This window comes from Phoxinus phoxinus (genome assembly GCF_949152265.1).
Source record: "Phoxinus phoxinus genome assembly, chromosome: 8".
NCBI lineage: Eukaryota > Metazoa > Chordata > Actinopteri > Cypriniformes > Leuciscidae > Phoxinus > Phoxinus phoxinus.
The window spans coordinates 27,362,377-27,389,628 of NC_136883.1; the positions used below are offsets into that span (position 1 = coordinate 27,362,377).

The 27,252-nt window shown below is 38.4% G+C and overlaps 2 protein-coding genes across 3 annotated transcripts in view; one reads left to right on the top strand and one right to left on the bottom strand.

The window, feature by feature from the left end:
• Positions 1-783: 783 nt before the first annotated feature.
• mlycd (malonyl-CoA decarboxylase) lies at positions 784-14,939 on the bottom strand. The gene is made up of 5 exons (XM_079622012.1): positions 14,344-14,939; positions 7,111-7,223; positions 6,869-7,025; positions 5,715-5,867; positions 784-2,625 (listed from the first exon to the last, which is right to left on the bottom strand). Exons 1-5 carry the CDS (start codon positions 14,887-14,889, stop codon positions 2,080-2,082), a joined length of 1,515 nt encoding a protein of 504 aa, XP_079478138.1. The 5' UTR covers positions 14,890-14,939; the 3' UTR covers positions 784-2,079.
• A 2,517-nt stretch (positions 14,940-17,456) lies between these two features.
• Positions 17,457-27,252, top strand: part of LOC307003398 (DNA topoisomerase I, mitochondrial) — a 34,150-nt gene continuing 24,354 nt past the window's right edge. Inside the window, exons 1-6 of one of the 2 annotated variants that reach the window (XM_079621749.1) lie at positions 17,457-17,779; positions 17,925-18,006; positions 18,827-18,908; positions 20,142-20,185; positions 21,163-21,282; positions 22,860-22,947. In XM_079621749.1, the coding sequence (XP_079477875.1) occupies positions 17,927-18,006; positions 18,827-18,908; positions 20,142-20,185; positions 21,163-21,282; positions 22,860-22,947 (414 nt within the window). In that variant the 5' untranslated portion in view covers positions 17,457-17,779; positions 17,925-17,926. The remainder of the gene's footprint in view (positions 17,780-17,924; positions 18,007-18,826; positions 18,909-20,141; positions 20,186-21,162; positions 21,283-22,859; positions 22,948-27,252) is intronic. The other variant, XM_079621750.1, reaches the window with a different exon arrangement.

A 27,252-nucleotide genomic window follows, 5' to 3' on the forward strand; every position in this document is an offset into this window, starting at 1 on the left:
TATGTTTCTAAATCCTATACCAAAATAATTTCATTTAACAGCTTAAAAATTGTGCCGTTCATCATCTCTGTGAGTGGCTGTATATGACACAGAAGCAAGATTTGAATACCAACAAGTACCTGAGGCTTATTTGTACAGTCTGACTGCAAATGATGAGTAACACCTTTAGTCCTCCCCAGAGTCGTCCCATTAGTCCTCAAAATGCATCTAGTAGCGCTACTAGCACAGTAAACTAATTTATTAGGTCATAATCGCCAACTGAATTCTTGTTCGCTTCAATTTTGTGGCATACAACAATGCTGGATATTTGACTTGTATGGAAAAGTGTTTTTTTTATGAATGACTAAAAACATCAGGACTCTTTACACTTCATTTCCTGGTCCATTATGTTTTTGTGAGACGGTAAAAACGAATAGCCTTTCGGTTTCACTTCAAATGTCCTAAAACCATGCAAATAATGCAAAACAGACACGTATTATATACTAGACAAGCTTCAGATTTGGGGAAAACTAATCTAAAGAGGACAAAGTACTGCGTTTGAACCGTGTCGTGGAAGTTATACTAAGTTGCCCAGCTGTTGCCATGGTAACCTCATGTATTTGCCTCATAGTAAAGCACTTGATGTTGTGAAGTAAGGCCATCCAGCCTTGGGCCTGTGACTACAGATGTGTTTTTCCTCACTTTTTCACACTGTGGGAGGAGTTTCTCAAGGGCATCCTTTAAACATTGTCCGCTTTGTTCCGTTTCCACCTCGTGCTCCGTTTAAGTGAATATCATACATTTATCATCAATTCATTTTAGCTTTATTTCTCACTTCATTAGATTTTAGGGCACCGCACGGAGGGAGGGGGGGAGATCCGTGCCTCCTTTGAGAGTTAAAAATGCAATTTCACAGTCAACTTACACTGAGATACTTTACACAACAATAGAGGGAGAAAAAGACAGGAGGCCTACTTGAACACTGCAGTCTGTTATCAGACACCAGAGTCACGGAGGAATAAAGTGCTTGCTGGAGAGTGCTAAATCTCTTTAAACACCGCCAGTTAAAACGCCATGGAACGGATCTGTCCAAATGTGATAGGATCTGTCCCAACGAGATAGTGTACTGTCCCGTTAAAAACGTTTGAACATCCTCCATTGCCCAATATCGATCAAACATCCGAGATAGCACATATTTAGAATAGAAACAAAAGAAAGAAAATCAGTTTTGGAAGATAAGTTGAATTTTTATATACATTTATAAACATTTTTAGCTAGCACACAATCGTGCGCACATTTGAGTCACATTTGAACATACAGACAGCCATTTCACAGTGAATCAGATCACACTAATGAAGGAATCAAAACATCATTTATTACAGCAGCTTCCACTCAGTCGCGCTGGCACGCTTTCCTACATACACACGCTGAGAAGGCAAAGACATGACAGGGGCTGATAGATTTTTCCTGCTTCATTACCCACAGTCTTTCAAAGTGTAGCATAAGTCCGCATCAAAATCAGCAACCAGCTAATCAAACAGAGGCATAACTCAAGCACTGCTGGAAAGGGCCAAGGCAAATAGAATCGTTTGGACAATTATCCTTTTCTTCCTTGAAATGAATGGGCATTTGGCACACCTTAAAAAAATGGTGTATGGCAATTCACATTTCAGTTTTTTCTTCACAAAAAGCTGTTGTATGCCTTCGTGTAATATAGTGCACAAATCACATGGACTACTAATGCTTTATCATCCTTTTTGGACACTATGTATGTGGTCATTGTGAACTCCTGTTGGAGGAAAGGCTGCAAGAAGAATCTCTAAGGAAGAAATAAATTCATACAGGTATTCAGGGTGAGTAAATGTCCCTTTAAAATTAGATTTATTGGATTATTGTCTTTCAGAAAGGCAGAGTACAGCTGTCCATCTCAACTAAAAATGAAATGTGACAATCTGCTCTGTCGCAGAGCCCAATGAATCTGTATAAGGCTCGTTTAACCCTCATTGCGTTTGTCCACCCGGTGCAGATCAGATATTAAAAATTATAACCCTGAATTTAAGTGCAGATCATCTTGTCCCAATGCAGAGCCACAGATTTGATTCAGAGTTTGCTGCTCTTCTGGAATTGCGACACCAGTCCCAGCACCTGCTCCGAGGCCTTGATGAATTTATTCTGCATGTAGGCAGCGCTGTTAGTGCTGGTCTCTTGCAAAAAGTAGCGATAATTAACCATTATGCCACAGGAGTTGGCGATGCCCCGCGGGCTCGTGTCCGCTTGCCAGTTCAGCCTCCACATGGTGGCGCCGTTCTGAAGGTGGAAGTTGGCCACAGGGTTTAGAGCGTAGCCCCGTCGCTTCTCTCCATACAGGTACCAGGCACAGAGCCGCATTAGCGCAGGTTCCAGAGAGTGGATCAGGCGATCCGAGTGGATCCACTCGCTGGTGCCGATGAGCCTGCGCAGGGCCTCCAGAGCCGGAGCACCGGGAGCAGTTCCTGTCACATCCTCCACCTCCCTCCACTCCTGCTCAGAGAGGAGCTCGGTGGCACGTCCCTCCTTCTTGTGCTGTCCCAGAGCCCCTTGCAGCCATGAGGAGAAGCCAGGGATGGGAGACAGACTGGAGAACTGGGCCATGTGGGGGAACTCACTCTGCACAGAAAGATAAACACTGATAGTTAACTCTCAAATATCTATACTAAAACATGCACAAATTAATAAAAAAATCATGCAATTTTTTTAAAATAATTAAATCATCTATCTTCTATCTCTCTCTCTGTCCATCCATCCATCCACCCATTGTGTCTCAGTATAGATATCTATCGCTGTATTTATTTGATCAAAAATACAGTAAAAAGAGTAATGTTGTAAAATACTATTACAATTTTAAATAACTTATTTAAATATATTTTAAAGTATGCGTGAACATTTTTCAGTGTAACACTCTTTCATTATAGACTTCATTATAATATGCTATTAGTTGTTTTTATGGTGATTTGCTGTTATTATAAATGTTAAAAGCAGTAGTGCTGCTTAATTTTTTAAGAAAGTTCGAAAGAACAGCATTCATTTGAAATCTTTTACAACTTTATAATGTACGTACGGTCACTTTTGATAAATTTTATGCATCATTGCTGGATAAAAGTATTAATTTCTTTCAAAAAATAAAATTTTGAACAGTAGTATATCCTCTCTACTTCATCATCTTTTTTTCTCCTTATTTCCTATCCCACACATTCCATTTGTGCTGATTAAAAAACCATGTTGAACAAGTCCACAGCGTCTCTTTCTCTCTCTCTCTTCGCCCACAAGGGCATAGACACACTCATATTCTTATGCCCACATTCAACCAGAAGAAAGCACTGAACAAACCAAATGTGTCAGACTGGGCCCAGAGGAGCAGAGATTTTAAGTCCTCCACATCTCAAGTCCATCACACTTCTCTCTCGCTTTCATTCTTTGCCATGCATCTCTCCTTCAGACAGGCCGGAGAGAAGGAAGATTAAGCATGTCCAAGGGTCACTTTTCATTCATCAACTCAATTTACTGTAAAACATCGGTCAGCAGGTTTAAAGCTACAGAGAGCGAGAAAGAGAGAGAATAAAGAGTAAGGACAAGAAGAGAGTGAATGTAAGACTCATGAAAGTGAGTGCAAAAGAGCCCCGTGAGGATTCTGCTGAAAGACAAGCAAACCCTCCTCCTCTTCTCCTAAATCACACCGTGACCTTTCTCCACCTCTTTTTTTCTGTCTATCATCCATCCATCACGCCAATCATCCCCTTGTGGCATGGTGAGTCACCTTTTCTCTTTCTTCAGCGGAAGGATGAGCTCAGACTCTTAAAAATAAAGGTTCTTTATTGGCATCTACAGATGCTTTTCCACCGCCGTACCAAATCGTTCTCATTGCTTAACTGTGAAAACTTGAGAAGACATGTTTGTCTAAAGTTTATAGACCTTAGTCAGGTAAGACGCCATATTGAATGAAAACGAGGCTGTGAGGGATAGACGTACAGTTTTTACAATGGCACGCACTGTATAAAGGTCATAGGTCACGTGATTTTCACAACTTTTAAAACGGTTTTATGGAGTTTTTGTATACTGAAAGTTTTTTTCAGAAAGATGATTCATCATTGTTGTTAAACAACAGTGCAATGACAAAAGTCGCTAAATAAAATTGCTGAAAGCCTCATTTACTTTAACAGTTAAACTTGGCACTGTCCTTCAGAAAATGAAAAAAAAAACGATTTATAATTTACAATAGTAACTATAACTGTGGATTTTTTTTCAAATTTTGATAGAAAATATGGTTGTAAGGCTAATGTGAATATTTATGGACTGAGATGGAGAGAATTCGATTCCAAGATAAACGAGCGAGCCACACACATACTTCAAAAACAATCTAATTCAAACACAAATCCAGAGCATCAACATGCACAATTTGCATGAAATAATATCTATCAGCTGTCATTTCCACTCAAATGATGCCTTCAATCTCTCACACGGGTAAATCAGCACTCAGAGAAGCGCAGCCGTTCGCAGAGAGCTCTTTGCTAGGGTTTACCTCTATTACACGAACAGCCACCCGGCACTTTGTTTCACCAACACTCCCGCTGAAGAAAAACTCATCCAAATCTATAAACCTGAGTGCCTCTCGTTTCTTTTCCATTTAATTCCGCCTTCATCTAGTAAAGAGGCAGCTCTGTGACATGCCATGTGTCCCTCCTTCCTCGTGTTATTGAGGGTGACAGCTGAAATGTTATTAGTTTTCCTGCTTTTTTCTCCCTTCCAGATAGAAACATACAATGTATGTAGATAGAAATATACAATGCCAGGCACTAGGTGATGCTGTGGGACAAATATAGTAAACGTATAATAGTATTTAAGGTTGTCAATCAATTTTTTATTTTTTATTGAATTGTTTACAAAATGCCAATTAATTAATTGCATTTAGTATTTGTTGACAAAATCCCCTAGACAAAGATAATTTGAATACATTACATTATAAATTAACATAGGCCCCTTTCACAGATTAAACCTGGAAAATTACTGGAAAATTACCGTATTGACTTTTCTGGGAAACACACCACATATTCACACGAGTACCATTAAACTCTTGCTCAATTCTAAAACCGCATATTACTCTTACTATTTCTGCCATGGAAAAATTGTAATTTACCAGTAAAAACTGTAGGTGTGAAAGGAGCTATTGATTATACATACAAAGCGGCTTTAGAACTCGTTTATGAAATCAATATATATATTTTATTATTAATATTTATATATTGTTTTAAGCATTGTATATTGCTTTTTTCAGCATCTTACGCCATGAGCACCACAATTTAAGATGTTACATTGTTTGTTTTTTAAACTCAATGTAATTAATGTAATATTATTAATAATATATTGAAAAATTCTAACTTTATTGCTAAAAACATTAAATCAAGAGGTAAACTGAAATTGGATTGATTTTTTCCCTCAATAAGTTTATTTAAAAAAAGTTCTGAAATGTCTAAAATAATTTATTAATTACTCTATCAACACTTTTAGTTTTTGTTAATAATATATTACAGATTATTATAATAGTTTATTATATTATTAAAGCATTATATATAGGAGGATTCTTAATTTAAGAGGATTTTTAATTTACCAAGATTTCGATGCAATAATTCTTAAAACAGCTGTGATGAACATAACCAGCGCTAACATCTTTGTATGATTTATGTTCTCATTCATTTGCCCACCTGCAGTTCTCGGACCACCCTCTTGATGAGGTAATTTCCAAGCTCCACCCCCTGCAGCCCAGCCTGAGTGGAGGAGATGGAGTAGAAGATGGCAGCATTGATCTTGTTCACATCCTCGTCTGCATCTAAAGTGGCAAACTCTCTCACGATTCCCTGGAAAACAAGAGGCACATAGTAACAGACTCACAGGGGACACACTGGAGGCGTTGGCAGATTTCTGTACATTCTGAGCACATTGTCTTTGTTCTCTGTATTACTCCTCTACTGTCTCTGAATACATGTGCCTGATCCTGCACAAGGACACTTTCTACCATTCATGGACCCAATAACACATTTAGGGCCCTATTGTGGGCGGATCTCGACACAAATCTAAAATGGGTTGGTCTGAAGTAGCTACATTACTCATAGGTGTGGTTTGGGCATAACGTGTAATAAACCAATCAGAGCGCCATCTCACATTCTCTTTAACAGCAGGCGCGCTTGTTCCATGGCGGATTGCTTTTATAACGGCGGATTTGCCAGGCGCGCGCAACTTACATGCTGGTAAAGGTGATTTCGCAGTCTTCAGAATTTTGTTTCCTGGTTCTTAACGGACAGTCAGATGTCCTTATATACCCATGTATAACAGGTTTGATCCGTCATTACTACAATCTTCATGGGCACCACAATGATTTCCCTCGTGTGGTAATATTTTTCCTTGTAATTATGTATGGTTTTCAAAAATATGAACTGCTGCGTGTGTGTAGATGAGAGAAGCAAAGTGTATGCGCGTTGTGCACACGCTACATTATGGGCAAGCATGCGCCCTTAAAATAGCATCTGAGTAACGCGCCACTGACTTTAGACTAGGTTTTTCCTGGTCTGTGGAAGAATTGTTTTCGGAAACTGCAAAATAGCACCAGGGAACGTTTGCGCCGGAACACGCCTCTATTAACTGAACCGCCCTCGGGAGCGCAAGTTCATTCCCTAATTTACCGACGTGCATCTGTGGAGGGAAAAGTCCGCTGTGCGTCGGGTTCAAAATAGGAATGATACATGCGTCGGCGTACAAAGTCATTTGCGCTGGGTGCAAGATAGGGCCCTTACACTCTATTTCAATTTTGACCATCAAGCCATCAATTATTCTTTGTGATGTTATTTCCATTTGTATTTACCTGGATATTATTTGCTATGTCTTCAGTTAAGGCAACATGCAGCACCACCAGTGGTTCACCGGGCATCGAGGCGTGGGTGAAGGCATAACATCGACGGTACGGCCCCACTCTGCGTTTGATATCCGTCCAGTTCCTCACAGGGTGGACCGCCTCGTACCTGTAGGATCAGACAAAAAAAAAAAAAGGCTCAACTGGGATGGAAATTTAAAAAGAAATGTTTACACGTACGAGAGAGATCTTACTGGCTGATCTTCTGAAGGATCTCGCAAGGTGACTGCCAAGTGATTCTTTCGAGTCGGAGTAACCCAACAGAGAACCATTCTGACAGAAGACTCTTCAGAGTGCTGTTCAGATCCTAACACACCAATACACAAACACAGAAGAACAGATGAAGGATGTGAGGAGTGAACATGTAGTTTCCACACCAGCATATACCGTCCTACAAGTCCCCTTTTTTTAAGTTTTGAACATTTTTATGTACTATTATTTATGTACTATTATCATATTTTATGAATATTTTGAATGTGGTTTAGGTTTAATTTTAGTGCTTCAACAAACTTATTTTTAATATAATATTTACATTTCATTTTATTTTAATTCAGATTTATTTAAATTAACAAAAATAATAATAAGTTATAATAAGTTCATTAATAACTAAGTTTTTAATTGTTTTAGTTCACCTTAATAACCTTGGAGTGAACCTGACCCGAATTAAACCAAATCAATCAGACTCAAATAAAAAGGAATCATTTACTTTTTAAATGTGATTCCAGTCGCACACATTTTTCTATAGGCAGTATTAGGCAAAAAGTTATAAGAGTTATGTTAAAATTAAAACTGTTAAATTAATGTTTTAAATATTTTTATTTCATATTTTTTCATTACAAATCCAACACAAACCTAAAGTTACATATGGAAATACTGAATTGAACCGCCTTGAAATGCAAGGTTTGGAATGCAAAAACGGAGCAATTCCAAGAGTACAGAAATTGAAGAGGTTATATGTCTTAAACATAAATCTTTTTTGCGAAGAGGTTATATAGTCTTAAAAGTATAGCTGCAAAACCTGTTTAATCGTAAAGGTCAAAGATAGTGTTGAAAATGGTCATGCAAACCTAAATCATGTGCAACAAATATTATAAATGGACTTCAGGGGGAAAAAATAATATGCTGCAAAAGTGTAGATCATTGCCGGTTTAATATTATAACTCATATGCAATACCCAGCGATTTTCAAGTACCGTTCTCAGTACAGCTGCGCTCATAATGGTGCCTAATTATAAAGTGTGCGGCTTCCGTTGGTGGAATTAATATTTCACAGGCGCTTTCACAGATATTGTGAAGCAACCCCACCAACTCACAGTGGCTGCCATTTCATCTGTCCCGTGTACAACACTTTCAGAGGAGTCTCATTTCCCTCTGCAGCTCTTAGCGTCTGTTTATTTGCTTTGGTGGTGTTCTCATTAGAGCACAGGAATCGGTGTTAGCGTCCATTCGAGGACGCTGAAAGATTTCTGTGGTAAACACAGTTCCATTTCATCAAAGAGCTGTTGCTCTCCACATGAGATATGGTTCTGCACTCTCCCTCGAGGGTCAGATTTCTTTCATAATGGTGATGAGCAACACAACACGCATACAAATATCTAGATCTAGTTGCAGGCGCACTCACACAAAGCAGCTTTAAAAATTCTAGGCTAGCCTGTCCCACAAGCATGCGCTTAAAAGAACTGTGGGCCTGTCAATCAAACATCAACACCGGCCGTCTGCGTGTGCTTCGCCCTCATCTACAGGTAGTGCGCGTAAAATCTGACCTTATTGTAGCACTTTCGGCGGTGCCTGCAAGAAAAAGATCTCGAATTATCATTTCTCAGCACGCTTTTCCCTATAAAGCCCGCTTGCTTAGATCAGCATACATAAATGTGCGACTAAGTGATGCATTTGCATGTAGAAAATAACCAGGGGGTGTGAAGGTAAGATGTCTGAAGCTCCCAATAGCTCAATAGCACCAAAATAATCGAACAAAGTTCAGATTGTAGTGTTTCCTGAAAACAGGATGGCTGTTCAAGGAAAGCAGGCCATTGGGGACTGAACTGGAGTAGTAGTCTACAGCATTTTGCTTTTCTGTCTATCTCAGCTTTCTACAGCCTATGGCTGCCCCAGAAGTCACCGTTCCACTTAACATTAAACTCATCAAATCCTCTCTGGGCTGGGGAAATTACTTCTAAGCATTTATTCGATGTTCTACCTTCAAATTCAGGGCAGCTGAAAGCATTCGCCCAAAAAGAGTTTTGTATTTGCTTACACGGCTGAATTTACTCTGGGGCCAACCGTGCATAAGTGGAATCCAACTTTGATATGTACCATCGCACAGCAGGCCACAACTTTCAAAAGCGCCGCACTGTTTGGGCCATTTCTTTTATTTTCTTGTGTGCCTAAGAGAGGGGAAGATATCTAACTCAAACTAAACTATAAGCGTCAAGGCAGATGCAGAGATCACAAATTATTAATCCCACCAAAGTGCTCGAAAAACCTCTGCCACGCTGAAACTTAAAAGGGCAGAGAACATTTGCTGTGTGGAAACTGCACCGCACAAAAGCAAGGATGTCAAGGACGTGTCAATGACTGCACCTGAAATTGGGCTTTTGACATTCTCAGATTTTACCGACATGAATGAAAAGTGGAGAAGGCAGGTGCAAATGGAAGAAATCATGGCATTAGAGCAATACCTGTTCACACATAAAATGAAAGCCTGTTTTACACCGTGAGCATTTAAGAAAAATACTTGGTAACACTTTCTATGTAATGCCTTCTAATTGTATTACAAGTATTAATTACTTAATGCATGAATTACTTATGCGCTGTAATGCACCTTATAATGTATTCTATGGTCTCATGAATAAATGTAACCTAACCACAGTTATAATATTTATAATAATGCTTACATATAATACTTATCTATTCATTGAACTTACCTTTAGAAAGTATAATGCATTAAAACACGACAAACTAGCAATTTTAGATGTAAATGTTATAATGGATTTTAACTTTATTCACAATAATTAAAACAAAAATATATAATGCATTATAACATTCATTATAAATACCTTTATAATCCATTATATACAAAGGCTTAAAGGGATAGATCACCCAAAAAAATTTAAATTCCTTCATGATTTACTCGCCCTCTGGTGGTTTAAACCTGTATGATTTTCTTTCCTCTATGAAACACAAAACACAAAAGAAGATATATTGAAAGTCATTAGGGTCCAAACTATATTTTTTGGGGAGAACTCCTTTAATAGCAAAAAAAAAAGAAAAAAAAGAAAAAGAAAAGTATTTTCTTATAAACTTAACTAACTGTTAAGTAGGCTATTTCTATTTTTTTACACCAAAAACACATAGATGTAAACACTTTCAAAATATTAAATTCATAAATCTAGCTTAGTAAAATGTGTTGAAATGGCATATAGAAATATTAGAATGTTAATCAAATTGACATAGTTATTGCTGTTTTTGTTTTAGGATTCAAGCCAAAGAATATTTTTTTTCCTGATACATCACTAATGCTTCAAAATGCTTTTTTCTTTTTCTTTTTAAAATGCTTCAGAGAGTAGACCTCTCTGCTATAATAAAAACCTAATGTAAATCTCAAAACTAATGGACTGAGGAAATGTAAATGGCTCACTGACAAGGCACCCGATGTAACTTTCAATCACTAATATTGCAGAGGGCAAATCAGTGCAGTCAAACTAAATTGCTCTGAGGAAAACTGTGGAAAGCTTGCCGAGAGTCCAACACAATGCAGACTCAGAGGAGATTTGCAGGACAGCTGTTTGAGTCCAGACAGACTACATCTGTTTATCGATTATACATCAAGAGATGCACCAGCCCAGAGATGTGAACTGACATTTCTTTGGGATCCTGCTAATTCTGCTCGGGAGAGTTTGGGAAGTGTGATTAAAGTTTACTGCAAAGCTCAGCATCTTCTGTTCTCGTGTCTTGACCGATTATTGTCATTTTAATGCATTTTGCTCTTCAGCACTCTGGCTGGTAGGAGGGGAGCTAAATCAGTTCAGGTGCTAGTTCACAGTTTATGGGTTTTGGATCTAGTTTTCACTCTCTTTGTCGGTGAATCAGAGTTGTTGTAGTCATATAACACTAACATAAGGTACACAGTATTAAAACAGTTTATTTTTATACCAATCTTGAGAAGTGATTCCCAATTAACGGGTAAATGCTAATTTATTCCTGATTATTCATTTGAAGCATTAAGAATGTTGAAGAAAATATGGTTTGCAATGTCACACTTCATTCCAGTCCATGTTCTAATAATATCCAATGTATTTTGAACTGAAAATTGCACGTGAAGCTTGCAACAGTAACTTATCTTAGCAATGGTTCAACTGATGGACATTTTGGGTGACAGGAAAACTCTACCCTGCATCTGGCTGCTATTCCACCCCACTGTCACTAACTCAGACATATTAATGACACAGAATCTGATTTCTGATCGGGCCTAGTGGGCTGGAGGTGTGCCAGACGGTTTCTCTGAAGCATTCCTTAGGGATATGCTGTAATGCAATATTGTTATAGATAGAGAGCAGCAAGGGAAGCCAACGCTGAGAGCTGTGCTAACACTCACTAACAGGTAAAAGGGCTTTTAAATGAAGTGCAGAATACACAATGAATGGTCATGTGACCAAATTATTGCTTGGCTGAATGTCAGCTTGACATCAATTGTGCTTTCAGAAAGTATTCAGCTTTCATTGATTATTTCCCACTCTTATGTCAAATTACAACCTATTTAAATTGAAATGTTATTAGGTAATTCTGAATCATATATACAAATAGTTGTTTATAGTGGAAAAGGTTCTTTAAACACGCTAAGAAAAAGATTTGTTTCTTTTAAAACGGTTCACTGGAAGGTTTCGTGAGGAACCAACTATGATTATTATATGGCATTGTGGCAAAAAAATTATATATATATATATATATATATATATATATATATATATATATATATATATATATATATATATATATATATATATATATATATATAAGCTGTTAGTAAATCTGACCCTTATTCACAATTCACCTCATGTATTCAATCCACCTGTGTTCAAAAAAAAGAAAAAGAAAAAGAAAAAGAAAAAAACACTTGAGAAGGCCATATAAAACACTGACAGAGTTTCAAACTTTCTCAAAATCACTATGAAGTCCTTTGTAACAAAATGGGGGGAAAACATTGGAGATTGGACTGCTTCAAAAATAAGCATCAGGACAAGATACTGTGCAAGTGACCCAGAGGCCGTCCACAACACTAAGATATTGCACATCTCTTTGGCTGAAACTGTCCAGACTTCAATGATTTCTTTGCACTTCACACACAGAAAAGCTCACTTTTGAAAAAGGCAGATAATGTCATACTGATGTTTGCTAGGCACCATGAGAGAGAACCTGAAATATATATAAAAAAATTTGGTCTGGTAAGGCCTACTTGGCCTCAAAACACTCAAATCAAATGAAGCCCAACATGCCGTAATTCCTCATAGATCTTATTCAGAGTAGACGACACATTAAATTGTTCGCAAATGAAAGCAAGGCTGCCATTTAAAAATCTGAAGAACCTTCTTAAATAACCTTTTGTGCAATGGAAATGTTCCATGGATGCTTAAGGTTCTTGGTGAAAACATTGATGCCAAGACCGTTTATTTTTAAGAGTGTATGCTGTGTGAAGCATGACATTATCTTTCTATGACTGTTGCCATCAATGCCAAGGGCATTACAGATGAGGCCAATTATGGACAAATCTTTGAGGAGAAACAGTGTCAATCTGTTAAATTGAGTTCATGGAACGAAAAATAATTTTTCAACAGAAAAATGACCCAAAAGACAAGGAATGGCCAAACCAGACTTAAATCCTAATGAATATGGCTTAGTCCAGCTGGACTATTTTCACATTTTCTACAGCTGATTTTGAGGGAAAATATCTCCCGGATTCTGTAGAAAGGATTTTAAACATGGTAAATGTGTAAAATTATGCTGAAAGCATTCTTGCCGGTAGCTGGAAGCATAATCAAATTTGCCAAAATATTTAACACACAAACATGCAAGGGGATTTGTTGAATTTTGGGAATGACAGGTGTTACGATACTGCAGAATTCTGCAGAAGCATAAAGTAAAAAAAAAAAAAAAACATTCTTGATTTATGAACAATTAATTCAAAAATATTTTTTCTTCTTTAAAAATTGAATAAATTTGACCAAATTTAGAGGAGGGAGCTAAAACAGGAACAAAATGTAGACTTCAGGCACTGAAGACTGTATCACTTGTGCACGGACATGTGTCCATGTGACGTCGTGACTTAAATTAAAACAGCATGCCATGAATTCAAACGTATTTTTGGCACCAAAACATTACAAACTATGTCACAGCTGAAGTTTGTGACGTTCACAAATGTGTGACAAAGGTCATCTGGCACCAAACATACTAGCCATGTGAAATCAGAGACCACCAGGATCTGAAGTAGGGGAAAGGGCAAATCACAAGTAACCAAAGCCTTTTTTTAGGAATGCAGTATTCACTGACACCATCTGAAAAGCCAAAAGGTCATTCCATGACACGGGTGCCTGGCTACACAGTGTTTATTCAAAAAAATTATGATATTTATATCACATTTTCAATAGCAAGTTATTTACTGATTTTGTATATCAAATCTTGGAAACTGAGTTATAGAGAAATAATATACTGTTACTGGTATAAAAAAATAAAAAAGTTGAAAGACATAGCCTGGGGACACAACTCAACTTTATTGTTCACTAAAATCTAAATATATATGTAGGTCTTTATGTTTTAATTGTTAATCATGAACATTTCTGCTAACAAAGCAAGGAAAATACTCAATGTATAAATATATGTAGCCTATATGTATAGTGTTGGGGTGACGCATTACAAGCAAGGAGTTATGTAATCAGATGACTTTTTCAAGTAGTAAAGTAACAAATTACTTTAAAAAAAATGTTTTTCAAATAAGTAAAGCAAAGTTACTTTGTTTTCTGATTTATAGAGAATTTTAGAGTAAGGTGCACCGCATTTGTGTGCGCTGGATCATTAAAGGATCATCTCAGTTTTGGTGTGAAATATAAAATAATAATTTCACTTTTGGTGTGAATGGGACTTTATATTGACCAAAAATGTAACTTTTGTTTTTAGCCATTTATTTTCGGTTTTAAAAACAAACAAGCAAGCCCAACCCAGGTGAGAAAAAGTAACGCAAATTTTACGTAACGTATTTCCATAAAATTTAATATTAGCCTACTTTTTTTTAAGGAGTATAACACAGTATTACAACATTAATTTTAAAGGTAACTCTCCCTAACACTGTTTGAAGGACACAAACTCCACCTTTTTTCTCTTGGAATGAACCCAAAAAACAATTACAATTGATACAACGATGAAATTATGAGTATTTACCCTCATATGTGGGCTGTCACTAATTTTTGAGGATGCGAACTCGATGAGATCTGCCCTGAGGTCCACCAGAAACTTCACCCCGCCCTGAACCTTGCTGATGTGCGTGAGGAGCTGTCGGTACCGAGGTGTTAAACTGTACCGTAACCTGTCCTCCACCTGCAGGATCGTGGCCACATCCCGCCCCTGAGTGTCCAGCAACTTCGCAGCCAGATCCGAAGCCCATCTGTGATCTACCCCGAAATCATGAGACAACTTCTCGAGAAACTCCAGCCTTTGCTCTTTCTCTAAACTCTTGTAGAAGAGCATAAACTCCAGACTGTTGGATTCAGGTGGAGGTGGAGATTTGTCTCTCATCTCATAGGTGGGCAATGTGACCACTGTCTTTTTCAGGATCTCCTCCATGCTATTGTGCTCTGCGATGGAAGTGCATGGATACATGTTTCTGAACTCCCACGCTCTGAGTCCCGGGACTGTTTTTAATACAGCTCTGTGTCGATAATGCTTTAGCAAAGAGCGCGCGGCTGTAGAAAAGTGGAAAGGTGTCATTGCGCGCCTGACAAATTCGCACCAGAAATAAACCTTGTATACAATGTTGAAATGCACATTTACTTCCGGCATCTCTTAAAGGAACCGTGCACAATTGTATGTCAAATGCATTACCTGTTACAAAGTACTATTTATTCTGTGTGATGATCATCCTACAAACTCTGATGTGATGATCATCATCCTAAAAAGTCTTTTAGACTTTTTTTTAAAAAGCCATAAAAGAATATTTCAATGTTTTTGCCTTCTCTCAAACAATTTTGTGTAGGGTTCACCCGATAAACTTTGTGTTCGCTCGTAAATAACTTTTGACAGGTTCATCTCTTATGATTGTGCCAATGCAGTTTACAAACAGTGATAAAAAACATGGCACCCAAAAAGTGTGTGTGTGTGTGTGTGTGTGTGTGTGTGTGTGTGTGTGTGTGTGTGTGTGTGTGTGTGTGTGTGTGTGTGTGTGTGTGTGTGTGTGTGTGTGTGTGTGTGTTACTTGATACACATGTTATTTTTTGACCAGTTTTAGTTTTATTACATTTTTGTTCCTGAAATCCAACCTGCTGGGATAATCTTTATTGGAACAAAGATATTATTAAAAAACTTTTGGACACAAACTGTGATTTGATCCAGATCAAAACCAAGTTTGGATTTTGTGTTCTAATCTGATTTTTTTTAACAACCCTTTTTCAAGATTTGATTCAATCTGATCCGATGTGAACAACTGGGCCGGATTAAATTGAGATTTTGAAGGGCAGGAAACCCTGTTCCCGTTCTCCACTCCCCAGCTAAATTATTTTAGTGAAAATAAAGGTAAAAAGTAGGCTGTAAAGCAAAAAAAAAAAAAGTAAATTAATTAACAAATAAATTTTTCTATAGTCTTCAAAAGTTCAGATTTATTTTCTGGAAATGTATGCAAATGAATGCATATTTAATTAGAAATTGCATTGTTTGAGTATTTAAACATAACGTTTCAGAAAACTGGTCATACAAAATAATTGTCTTTTTTTAGGCCTACTGTGATTAACGTTAACGTTAATCAACTGGTGAAGTAGTTACAATCTCCAGTTCAGGGGCCTCATTTATAAAACTGTGCGTAGGATCCTTACTAAAAGTGTACGTGCGCCCAAAAGCCAGAAATTGCGTGCGCAAAAAAATATTCAGACTTATAAAACCGTGCGTACGCCAGAACCTGCGCAGGATTCACTTTATAAATCCCACTCAGCGGAAGATTGTGCGCACATGCGTCTCCTCCCCGAAATAACCATATATGGAGCTTACAACGCCTCATTTTACTATGCATATCCTCATCTGCATATCATTTGCATGTGATTATTCATCCACGTGATAACATGTTTAACGGTACAAGACATTAGGAAAATATGAAATACGGATGTGCCGTCACATTACATTAATAAAAATAATTTAGTAGCCTATCCTTGCCTTGTTTTTGAATAATTAAATCAAATAGTGTAAAATACATTTCAGAGAAAGTTTTTCTCAATCTTTTCCACTGACCAAATAGTATTTTTAATTGATTTATATTTTTAATGGAAACATAGATAGACCTTTGTTGTGCATTATATTTGCACAATCTGCTATTATCATGATAAGCAATTATCTCTGTAGTTAAAACATTAAAACACAACATGCCAAAGGAAAAGTGTTCAAAAGTATTGCATTCACAACAAATATTTATAGGCTATTTATATATATAGGCTAAATATATATTAACTTTTCAGTAAATTTCATGTAGGCTAGTTTAAGTGTTTAACTCCATTAATGAGAATGGCAAATTTAATCTAAATGTTTATATCGGAAGTAAAACATATTTTAAATCATTATTTTATTTAAACTATAATTGTGAACATGCACTGTAGCCTATTATGATTAGGACTCATAATGAAGATTTACAGTTTTACTTCATCTGCCGGTTAGATATGCGTCAGTTTCACTAAACGGCCCAACGCGCTCGCTGGCGCGGACATTTAAGATGTGGATATTTGCTTCAAGTGATAGGCTTGGTGAGTGAAATTATATTTGAATTATCTTTCTGTATATGTATAATTTAATTTCGATTTTCTGTCTAAAAAAGTCACCAAAAAGACATTTAACTCCAGCTCACCATCGGTGTCGCCAAACTAACTCCGTCTCCAAAACGTTCGTACGCATGGGTCAGAGTTTGCGTGCAGGTGCGCACATTTTCCCGTCAAGTTTGTTTTTATAAATCACAACTTATGCGTCGGAAGTGGCGTACGCCTCTTTCAGGGCCTGTTTTGCGTACGCACCGGTTATAAATGAGGCCCCAGAAGTTCAGTTGGTGTCTTGCCTTTAAAAAAATCAAACCATAACAAATTATATTTTAAGACATGTATAGTTGTACTTTGTAATATGTAAAATTAATTATATTATTAAATATTATTTTAATATTTATTGTCCGGAGAAATCACTCCTTTCTCTAAAGAGTGTTTACTGGCGGGATCATGTTGTTTCTGTGACAGGAGAATAACCGCGGTGTGTTAGCCAATCAGAAAACGTAGAGACGGCTCTATAACAAAACCAACCAATGGCGTGATCTTGAGGCGGGAATACCTTTTTGTCAGACCAATGGCAGACGTATTTGGGGAAACCTGTTTGGAAAGGTTTTTTTTGGCGCAAACGCGTGCGGCAGCTTTTATACTGTAACGTTACACTCCTCCGAGACCTTTCAAACTCACATGCGACTTTATTACCGATTTTAAATGATTATTTGTTGAACCAGGTAATTTTATAATTACATTTTAAAGATAGGATAAACTGGATTAAAAAATACACACGACATCTAAACCTCAAACCAGTGGATCGTCTGTATGATTAGGAACCACGCGGATTCATAACAACTGCACAATATACGGATTTGCTGGTATTACATTAATGTTTATTGATTTGATTCACATGCCATTAGTGAATTGTGTCTTTTGTGAAGTTTGTGAACCAATTAAGACACCTGATTTGCTTTCTGTGATATTGTAAAATTGTTGAATTTCTGATCGGCATCAACTTTTTAGGAATGACAGAAAACTCCGGATCTGCGAAAGCCATGGAAAAAGAGTTGAATGATAATCCATGCTCGAGTGAAGATGCATTTGCGTGAGTACAGCTGTTATTGAAATTACATCGCACCACTAGGCCCTTTATACATCACCAACAACTGTTGCACTGCTTGTCCAATCACATCACATCCCCAAACACTTGTCCAAATGTTCTGTAGGCAAGAGAAGCTCTTGCTCTTGACTTCCTGACATCCTGTAATTGTGCTCTTGCTGGCACACACACTGCATTCAAATTCACACATCACCTCTAATGCATCTATGAAGTCTGCATATGAGTGTACGAGTAGGCTAAATATTTGTTAGTCAACTGAGAATAAGCGCTATTTAATGGCAACACAAACAACAGCTGCGCATTATTATACACAGCGCTGCACTTTGCAGCACGAAACGCCTTTCGTGTTACTGCGAAAGATGGAGACAAATTGAGCCTCGCAAACAAATGATGTGCACCAGAAATCGTAAATCTAACCAAGTGTGAACTGAGTGCCAGAGAGCTTGCATTCATTATTCAGAGAGTTGTACTCCATCTTCTTTATGAATAAATTATTTTACTTTGATATCTAATGCATTATATGAGCGCGCTAACACCGGGGGGACATCCATCCGTCTCTGGCGTTTGTAATTAATCTGATGAAAGACTTGGACACCTGTAAGTGTTGCTGACAGCAGCCTGTTGTGACGAAGCCTGCTGGCAGACTGTCAAACACTCCAGTGAAGGGAGAAGTTTATTTTAAAGCGATTATATGGATTCGGATTTCACGAGCATCGTCTCATCCATTCCCACCCCTTTTTCTTTTCTCATATATGTTTGTCTTTAGTCTCATACTCATTTCCTCGTCCTTTGTGTTCCTCCGCAGAGTAAACCCAAAGAAAAAGAAATCGAGGGCCAAAGGAAAGGTGAAGCCTCAGCATGAAGGGAAGGAGAAAACGCACAGGAAGGTAGTTCTTCAATGTCACCATTAATTTTCTTTCGTCGTGCCCCTGGGATTCTCTCAAGTCCAGCTTAATTAAGAGGCCCTGTTAGCTTTGCTGTAAAGGAATATTTATGTCGTCATATCATTCAGAGCTTTCAGCCTGTTTCAGGGACCCAAATATAACAAGAACGGACTGCTACACGGAGCATAACCTAGAAGCGTTTAGTTGGCGAGCAATCAAGTCTGTGATCTGGATGACGGATTCATAGGTTACGAAAACAGAGATGTAGCAAGAATAGACTGTCACGCAGGGCAAACAATGCAATCTTCCCTTTTCAGGGCGGTTGCACCAAACCACTCATTATCTGTGAACGATAGTAATCGTATGTTCTCTAGTGCAACCTACTTCCAGCCATGCAGATATTTTTGTAGTGGAATATGACTCTCCTTGACAGCTTCGGGCGCCGGTTTGGCCTCAAGTGATCTAGATGGCTTTCCCTGATAGCAGGTTGTAAGCCATTGATTAGACTGGGCTTCCTTGTGGTGCGTCAAACCTACAAATAGCCCTTCTTTCCCTCTGCACCTTTATATCTGCATAATGCGGATTCTTCGTCTCTTTGATATTTCCATGTATTGCCTCTTCTTCATTTATTACCTGCCACCTTAATACAGTGTTTTACTGGTTCTTGCACAGTGGAATGAGATGGAATTGTAAAGGTATCCTTGTCAAGTCAGTAAGTAGGTTGCTTGGAACTTATTTTAGATTTGTATTATTCAATTTGTTGGGATACACACACAAGCACACACACACACATATATACTTATTATATAGATAAATTTAGTACTTTTTTTTTTTTAAATGTGTATACTTTTTTTCTACATGAATGCTTTAAATCTGATCAAAAGTGGCTATAAGAAAAACTGTTACTGTGTTGCTAAATGTTTTCCATTAAATGCTGTTCTTTTGAACTATATATTATTCAAAAAAGTTACTGTTAAAAAAATATATTAGGCAAAACAATTATTTTCTGTGTGTAAAAACTGTGTGTGTATTTAAATTAATTATTAATGTAATGAATATTTTATTTATATTATTTTAAATCCATAGTTGCATTAAACCCTGCTGTTTAACTCAGCATCCATTGTTATTGATCGCCGTCCAGACGATCAAGGCAAGTGCCACCATAACTGGGGAAAAGAAAAAGTTACAAAAGTTACCATCAGCTAGTTGTCATGTTTTTGTTTTTTAATCTTTCAGATGAAAACGCCTAAAGAGGAGAGCATGGACTTTGAAGAAATAAGGTACCGTGAGACCACTGTCACATGTGAGGGTATTTTTAGTAGCTAGCACCGCACATGTAGTATTGCAGATCCAGACTTTTGATTTAGAGAAATGGCATCAGCAGCTGCACTTGGAAATGAGTTTTAATCCATTTACAATTCAAATATGCAATCATATTTTTTTCCCTCTTTCCTTTAGAGTTGATGAAAATTAATTCTGATGATTTGAAAGTGCGCAGTTCTGGACAATATCCATTCCGATTTTCTCGCTACATTGGCTGTCTTTCAGGAAATTAATTTATTTATTAGAAAGAAAGATGTGGCATGTCAGAAAAGTAATAAGTGAAAAGCATTCAGATCAGAATGGGAGGAGGGGGAGGGAAGGGGGGTAGATTGGAGCCTGAGGCACAAGTCTGGGAAAGCAAACGTTTAACATGAATCTGTATTTCATATAAAGATATAATTTAATATCTAAGATTTTTAGATATAAAAGTTAGACCATCTCAAATTTCTCGTTGACTGTTTCTGTCTCACGATAAGAACGGTACGTCTCTAATCAGGGACTTTGACAATCAGACGCTTTGTAAATCAATTCCCGCTGGTGATTGCAGGTGGGAGGTTGATTTACACGACAGAGGTCAGACTTTAAAACTGCTGAAGGTGTCCGAGTGTTCTTTTACACTTAATCTCTCCCAGAAAGTTCTTCGCTGAATTGAACCATTTGTTATTGTGATTGTAATTAATTGGTTTGGTCTGCTCACCTCCCACCACATCTGAATCATGCTTTATGGAAATTGAAGCTTGCATCTCTTTGCAATTATCCTTGGACTTAATTACTGTAATTATATAATTATCATCAGTGGGCATTAAGCATTATTGTGTAATCACCATAATTTAGTCATTGTCATTGGTCAATGCGTTTTTGTCCTTTTAGGTTTTTTTTTAGACTGAAGTTCTCACAGTCTTTTAATTTGTTATTGACTGTTTGTCTCGTTTAGGTCTCAAGTGATTGTGAAGGAAGAGCCAGACAAAGATCCAGACTTTGTAACAGAAGGGAAAAAGAGGAAAAGAAAAGCGGATAAAACGGATGGTCCCTCTTCTACCCCTGAAGCACCGTTGTAAGTTTTTGTTTCCCTGGGTGTAGCAATGAATAAGACAGTAACATATCCCCTTTCCCTTAAAGTGGGGTAAGCTGTGCTACTTTTCACTTAAAACGATTGCTCACCTAAAAAATCCAAACCTGTATGACTTCCTTTTACAAAAGGAGATGTTTAGCAGATTGTCAAAGCTGCTTGTTGTCCATACCATGAAAGTGGAGGGTACCAAGGGCAGGCATGGTCACCATTTACTTATGGAAATGAAATGATTTTATGGGCCTAGAACAAGCAGCTTGTACATTTAATGAATCATTTATGGCTAATCTTATAATCAAATAATTAACATGGTTTTGCAAATTGGAGGATCACCAATATACATGTTATACCTGAATTAGAGCATCATTTAATGTAAAATTTGCATTTAAATAACAAAGACCTTGCAATTAAAACATTATCTAGCTCCATTTATTTAATGACCATTTGATTACTATTACACAAATACTATGCAACTAGACAAATTTAGTAATGTGCGTCTTGTCAGCGGAGGATGGAATTTCTGTTGATTCTGTTTATCGACTAAAATAACTAGTTTCCGGCAGACGGCCTTCGCAAGTCGACTTAAGCCAAAAGAGTAACACTTGAAGCGATGTATGACGTAGGAGTAGCGTAAGCTTTGACGCCTCTCGCGGTTCAAAGAGGACTGGGCAACAAATTTCTCCGACATTTCTCTTTAAAAATTCTAATTTTAGACTTCTAGTTTGTGACTGTTTTTTTGTTTTGCTCTATCCTCTGCGCTTCTGCGTTCGTCGATGCGTCATGCGTTGGGTCAAGGGTTACGCTTTCGCTGTTAATCTGACCTAAGCTAGTTATTTTAGTTGATAATGTTTTAAATATGGATATTTTTTTCACAAAAACACATTATTTCGCTTCAGAAGACCGGATCCGTGTGGACTGTGGAGTACTTTTATGAAGGATAGATTCACTTTTTTGGCATTCAAATTCATATCCTCCATTCACTGCCATTATAAAGCTTGGAAGAGGCGGGACATTTTTTTTAACTTTAACTGAGATTGTATTCGTCTGAAAGAAGAAAGTCATATACACCTATGTTAGCTTGAGGGTGAGTAAATCATGGGGTAATTTTCATTTTTGGTTGAACTATCCCTTTAAAGCGATGATTATTGCTGAAACTTTTTAGCATAAAAAAAAGATAATTAGGATCAATCACAGACACCTGTATATGATGCACTTGTATATGATGGGATTGGTGTTATTTCTTTTTAAAGTCTCTTTTTGAAAATATCTTTTGCTCAAAATTATGCTCACCCAGGCTGCATTTATTCCTTTCAAAACCCAGTTAAATAGTAATATTGTAAAATATCACAGTTTAAAATGACTGTCCTATTTTAAAATGTAAATTATTCCTGTGATTGCTAAGCTAAATTTTAGCAGCCATTACCCCAGTCTTCAGTGTCACATGGTCCTTATTCAGAAATGATTCATTTCATTTCATTCAACACTTATTCATCAGTGTTGAATGAAATTAAGAGACGAAAAAGCTTTAAATGTTTTGACTGCTAATTGTATGTCCCTGAAAGGCCAAAGAAGAAGAAGAAGAAAGTTGCAGAAGAGGGACAGGGAAACTCTGCAACAGAAAAGAAGAAAAATAAGGACAAAAAAGAAAAGGTGGGCTTTACCCAGAGTGCATTAGTGGTACATTGTGAAAACAGCCAAAGATACAACGTAGTTCCACAGAAAGTTTTTTTATTACATCCCTCTTCCAGCAACAAAACGTGAAGACCTCACCAGTCTCACTAACCCACGTGATCAACACATTCTCACAGACTCTCGCGATAATACATTCCCTCGCACATGAAGTTAACAATCTCCCTCTCTTCTTTAAATAAAAGAAACTAATGAACGGGTGATTTTGACATATAAAACATTGTCACCAAATATGAAATATTTTTAGAACACAGTAACATTTAAGTGAGCTTGAGTACTTAAAAAAAACTGTACCAAGATAAATGCTCAATAGTCCAGATATTACAGTTTCCATACACCCTCATACAGCGCTTTAAGAAGCATAAGTGAGGAAGCACCTTTCTTCGTCAAACAGTCAGCAAGTTGTGACTTGGCTTCTGACCAACGCACTTCTTTGATTTTGTTAGCATGTAGGAGCTCTTTGACACTGCTTATTTCTAATCTTAGTCTCTTCTCTGTGACCTGTTTAGTAGACTTAAGAGCGTCAAACAGGGAATGGTTATCAGTAACACAAATAAGGGGGAGAGCATTAAGATCAGCTTTACCAGTGGTAAGCTCAGAGTAGAGCATAGCCAAGAACATAGCATTGTCAATACCATCTGACATGGCAAGGGTTTCTCCTGCCAGCGTGCTTCTTACCACACGTCTGATTTTTTTAGATTGCCAAAACAGAGGAGAGAATTTTCCTGTTTTTTCCATGAGGGCAATTAAAGCCCCTCCCTGTGTACCTCCATCTGGTAGATTGCCCAGTGAAGCATCACTAAAGACCACCAAACTCAAATCATCACTGTTGCCCAAGTGTTGAAACTTAAGTGTGACCTTCTCTGACTTAAGTTTACGGATCACTTTGTTCACTTCATGTATGGACTGAACAGTAGCATTCTTAATGTTGGATGCTAGGCTACATGTGTCAAACATAACATCTGGTCTTGTTTGTTTAGCAACCCACAGAATCTGTCCTATCTTGGACCGGAGTTGTTCTCTTTCTTTCTCGTTTAGTGGAGCCTCTCTCTGTACAGCACGTGCTGCCTGTAAGTGAACTGGTTGTAGGTTTTCAATGTAACTGTGCTGATGCACCTGCACAACACCACCCACAGTAGCAATGTCCATCCCCACGTATGAAAAACTCTCATGCTCTTCACGACCCACATGAAATGCAGATTTAAGTACAGGGATTACATTAGTTACAAAGTGCTCTGAACCTGCCCAAAAAAAATCATCCACATGGCATGCCAGTACTCCTGTCACCTCAGATTGCTCATTCTGCCAAAAAAACACTGCAGGATCAACCCGGGACATTTTACCACCACTGTTCAGCATGAGTTCTTTGACCTTGTTGTACCAGTAGAGGGAAGCGTCTGCAAGTCCATACACGCATTTCTTTAGTTTCCACAACGCATTGTCCACGCCTGCTTCTGGTGGAGGACGAATGTAAAGGTCTCTTGAGAGTTCCATTCCCTGCAAAAAGGCAGACTTAATATCCATAGAATTTACTTTCCATTTGTTTTGACAAATAACAGCTAACAGCAGCCTGAGTGACTCTGATGCACATGTGGGAGAATCTTTCTGTAATTCTTGAATATTGACTTCTTCAAAACCTCTCGCCACAAGGCGAGCTTTGGGAACAATACCATTAGAAGTTTCCTTCAACGTACAGACCCATCTAGTAGAAATACATTTTTGACCCTTGTCTGTGACCTCTTCGTAAACATTATTATTTTGCCAGTTTTCAATCTCTTGCTGTTTAGCAGCATCAAAAGAGATGTCTTTGGAAATGAGTACATCAGCATCGGTGTTATCACATTCAGTGAGAAGATCATCAACATGTGACATGTCTAAAGCTTCCTTTTGACCCTCGCTGCCATCTGGTTCAAGATACTGCACATTGTACCAGTTTTTATATTGCCCTTTTGCTTTTCCTGCTCTGCCTAAAACTCTGGCAGTGTGTTTAGTACCATCATCTCTGTTTGTAAATGTTACTGTCTGACCTGTTCTCAGTTTGACACCAGTGGAACTCACTGTATTAGTAGCATCACTCTCTGTCTCATTAATTTGTCTCACGTCTTGTCTATCATCTGTTTCTGTGTTTTCAGGGATTTGCACGTCTCCATTAACACTCGTTTCATCAGCTGAATTCTCTGACACATCTGTGTGTATTACGTTTTCATTTTCTTTACTATTTTCAGGAATATCCGGTAGTACAGGTTTATCCTCATCCTGTGCATTGACTTTATTCAGCCTGGACTGGTGTACTCTGACAAGAATCCCACCATGTCTGATAAACACTACAGAGCTATCCTGACCGATAACTACAGCAGGGCCTTTCCACTCTGTACTGTCTGCTCGTTTGTAGTACACTCTGTCTCCTGTCTCATACTTTTCATCTGTAGGCCTGAGCTGCTTTCGTAAAGCTCTTCTTATTCTTTCTGAGCATTCCACCTCTGTGAAAGCTCTTCTGGAAGCATGCAATGCTGCTAGGTGCTGTCCTACTCTAGTACTCATAGAAGTGCCCTCTAGAGCAGGCAGTTTATCAACCAAAACGGAGGGAAGATTAGGACTGTGACCAAACACAAGCTGATGTGGGCTATAACCATGCACATTAATCATACTGTTTTTGGCCATTAGAGCCCAGTCTAGAGCAGTCTGCCAGCCACACCCGTTTTCCTTTTTCACCTTCAAGAGGATCTCCGTCAGTGTCATGTTGTGTCTCTCCAGCAGCCCGTTGCTCCAAGGACTGTATCCCGCTGTAGTCTTTATCTCAGTGTTGAATTTTTCTGCCATCTCTCTTATCTCCTCATTGTTGAACTCACCACCGTTGTCTGTGTATATGCGTTTGGGGGCACCATGAACACTTATCCACGAGTGAATGAAGGAGTTGACGATCTCCGAGGCTTTCTTTGTTCTCACAATGTTTCCAGCGCTGAAGCGTGTGAAATGGTCGATGATGTGGAGGTACCATACGCCAGGTTCCAGCTCATGTAGATCCATTGCCACCGTCTCATTGTACTCAGAGGCTAAAGGCAAACCAACAGCAGGCCTGGGCTTGGTCCTGCTATATCTTTGACATACCTCACAGTCACGGATGATCTCTTGCAGAATAACTGGACAGTCTTTGTCAGTATTTCCAGAGCTGAGGATGAGCCTCTGCAGCCGGTCTGCGGAGGCGTGGCCAAACTGCTTGTGGAGCTTCAGGAGAACTTTACGCTTCTCTTTTGTAGACATCTCTGCTGTGACGACAAGGATTTCACTTTCATTGGTGTCCGCTTCAGTAGTACCATCTCTAATGTCAACACAATAGTGTCCCGAACTAGTGAGCTCAAGAGGCACTGGTTGCTTGAACATAACAACTCTGTCATTCTCCATGTCTAAAACAGTTCCTGCTCTCTTTAGAGACATTTTGCTCAGCAGTAAAGGAATATCAACAGGAACAACTTCCGTTTCAATGTGACATTTTGTTAGACCGATCTTAGCGGGAAGCTTCACCTTTCTATTGGAGTGTACCACCTGACCATCACCAAATCTGAAAGGTCTGCAGCTTAAAGATTCAGTGTGCAGCAGTTTGTTTATTTGGCTTTGGGTCAGGTCTTTCATGTAACTATCCAGCCACTTCTCACCACAAACAGTACGTGTGCATGCAGTGTCAATGATAGCTGATCCCAGTGATTCAGTTAGGAAGATCTCAGAGTCCGTCATGACTTTTGTAAACAGTGTAATGTTACACTCTTCCACATTTTCATCTTCTGCTAGCTTTACTTCATTTCTCCGATGAGGACAGTCTTTGGCCCAATGGTACGTGCTCTGACAAATGACGCATTTTGTTCTCTTACCATATTTGTCGAGTGGGTTTGTACCTTGCTGTGGCTGCCACTGTCTGCTCTGTGACGGGCCGTTGTTCCGTCTGAATTTTCCCGGTTGCCTCTGCTCCGTGAAAAACGCCGCATCTTGAGTCTCGCTGCCGCCGCTTGCTCCACTGGTTCTTCCTCCGAAAATCCGCTTCAACGCTGACTTCATGGATGCGAATGTCAAATCCGTGCACGCTGTTAGTGCTAGCTGCCTACTCTTCTCGTCGAGACAAGCCGTGTCCAGGAGTTTAAACGCTAACACAGCGTCAGGCAGGGTCATGTTGTACTTCTTCATGCGGTTGTATCTCTGCTCAAAGTCTATAATGTAGTCCGTCATGGACACCGCACTGTCTTTGGAAATCGAGTCGAAATGAGAGTATGCTTC

What these genes read in the sequence shown, in the direction of transcription:
- mlycd (XM_079622012.1), bottom strand. Translation starts at nt 14,889, where the DNA reads ATGACACCTTTCCACTTTTCTACAGCCGCGCGCTCTTTGCTAAAGCAT. An exon ending in GTGACAGCCCACATATGAGG is followed by an intron (nt 7,224 to 14,343) that starts GTAAATACTCAT and finishes TTGGTGTGTTAG; the next exon opens with GATCTGAACAGCACTCTGAA. An exon ending in ATCCTTCAGAAGATCAGCCA is followed by an intron (nt 7,026 to 7,110) that starts GTAAGATCTCTC and finishes CTGATCCTACAG; the next exon opens with GTACGAGGCGGTCCACCCTG.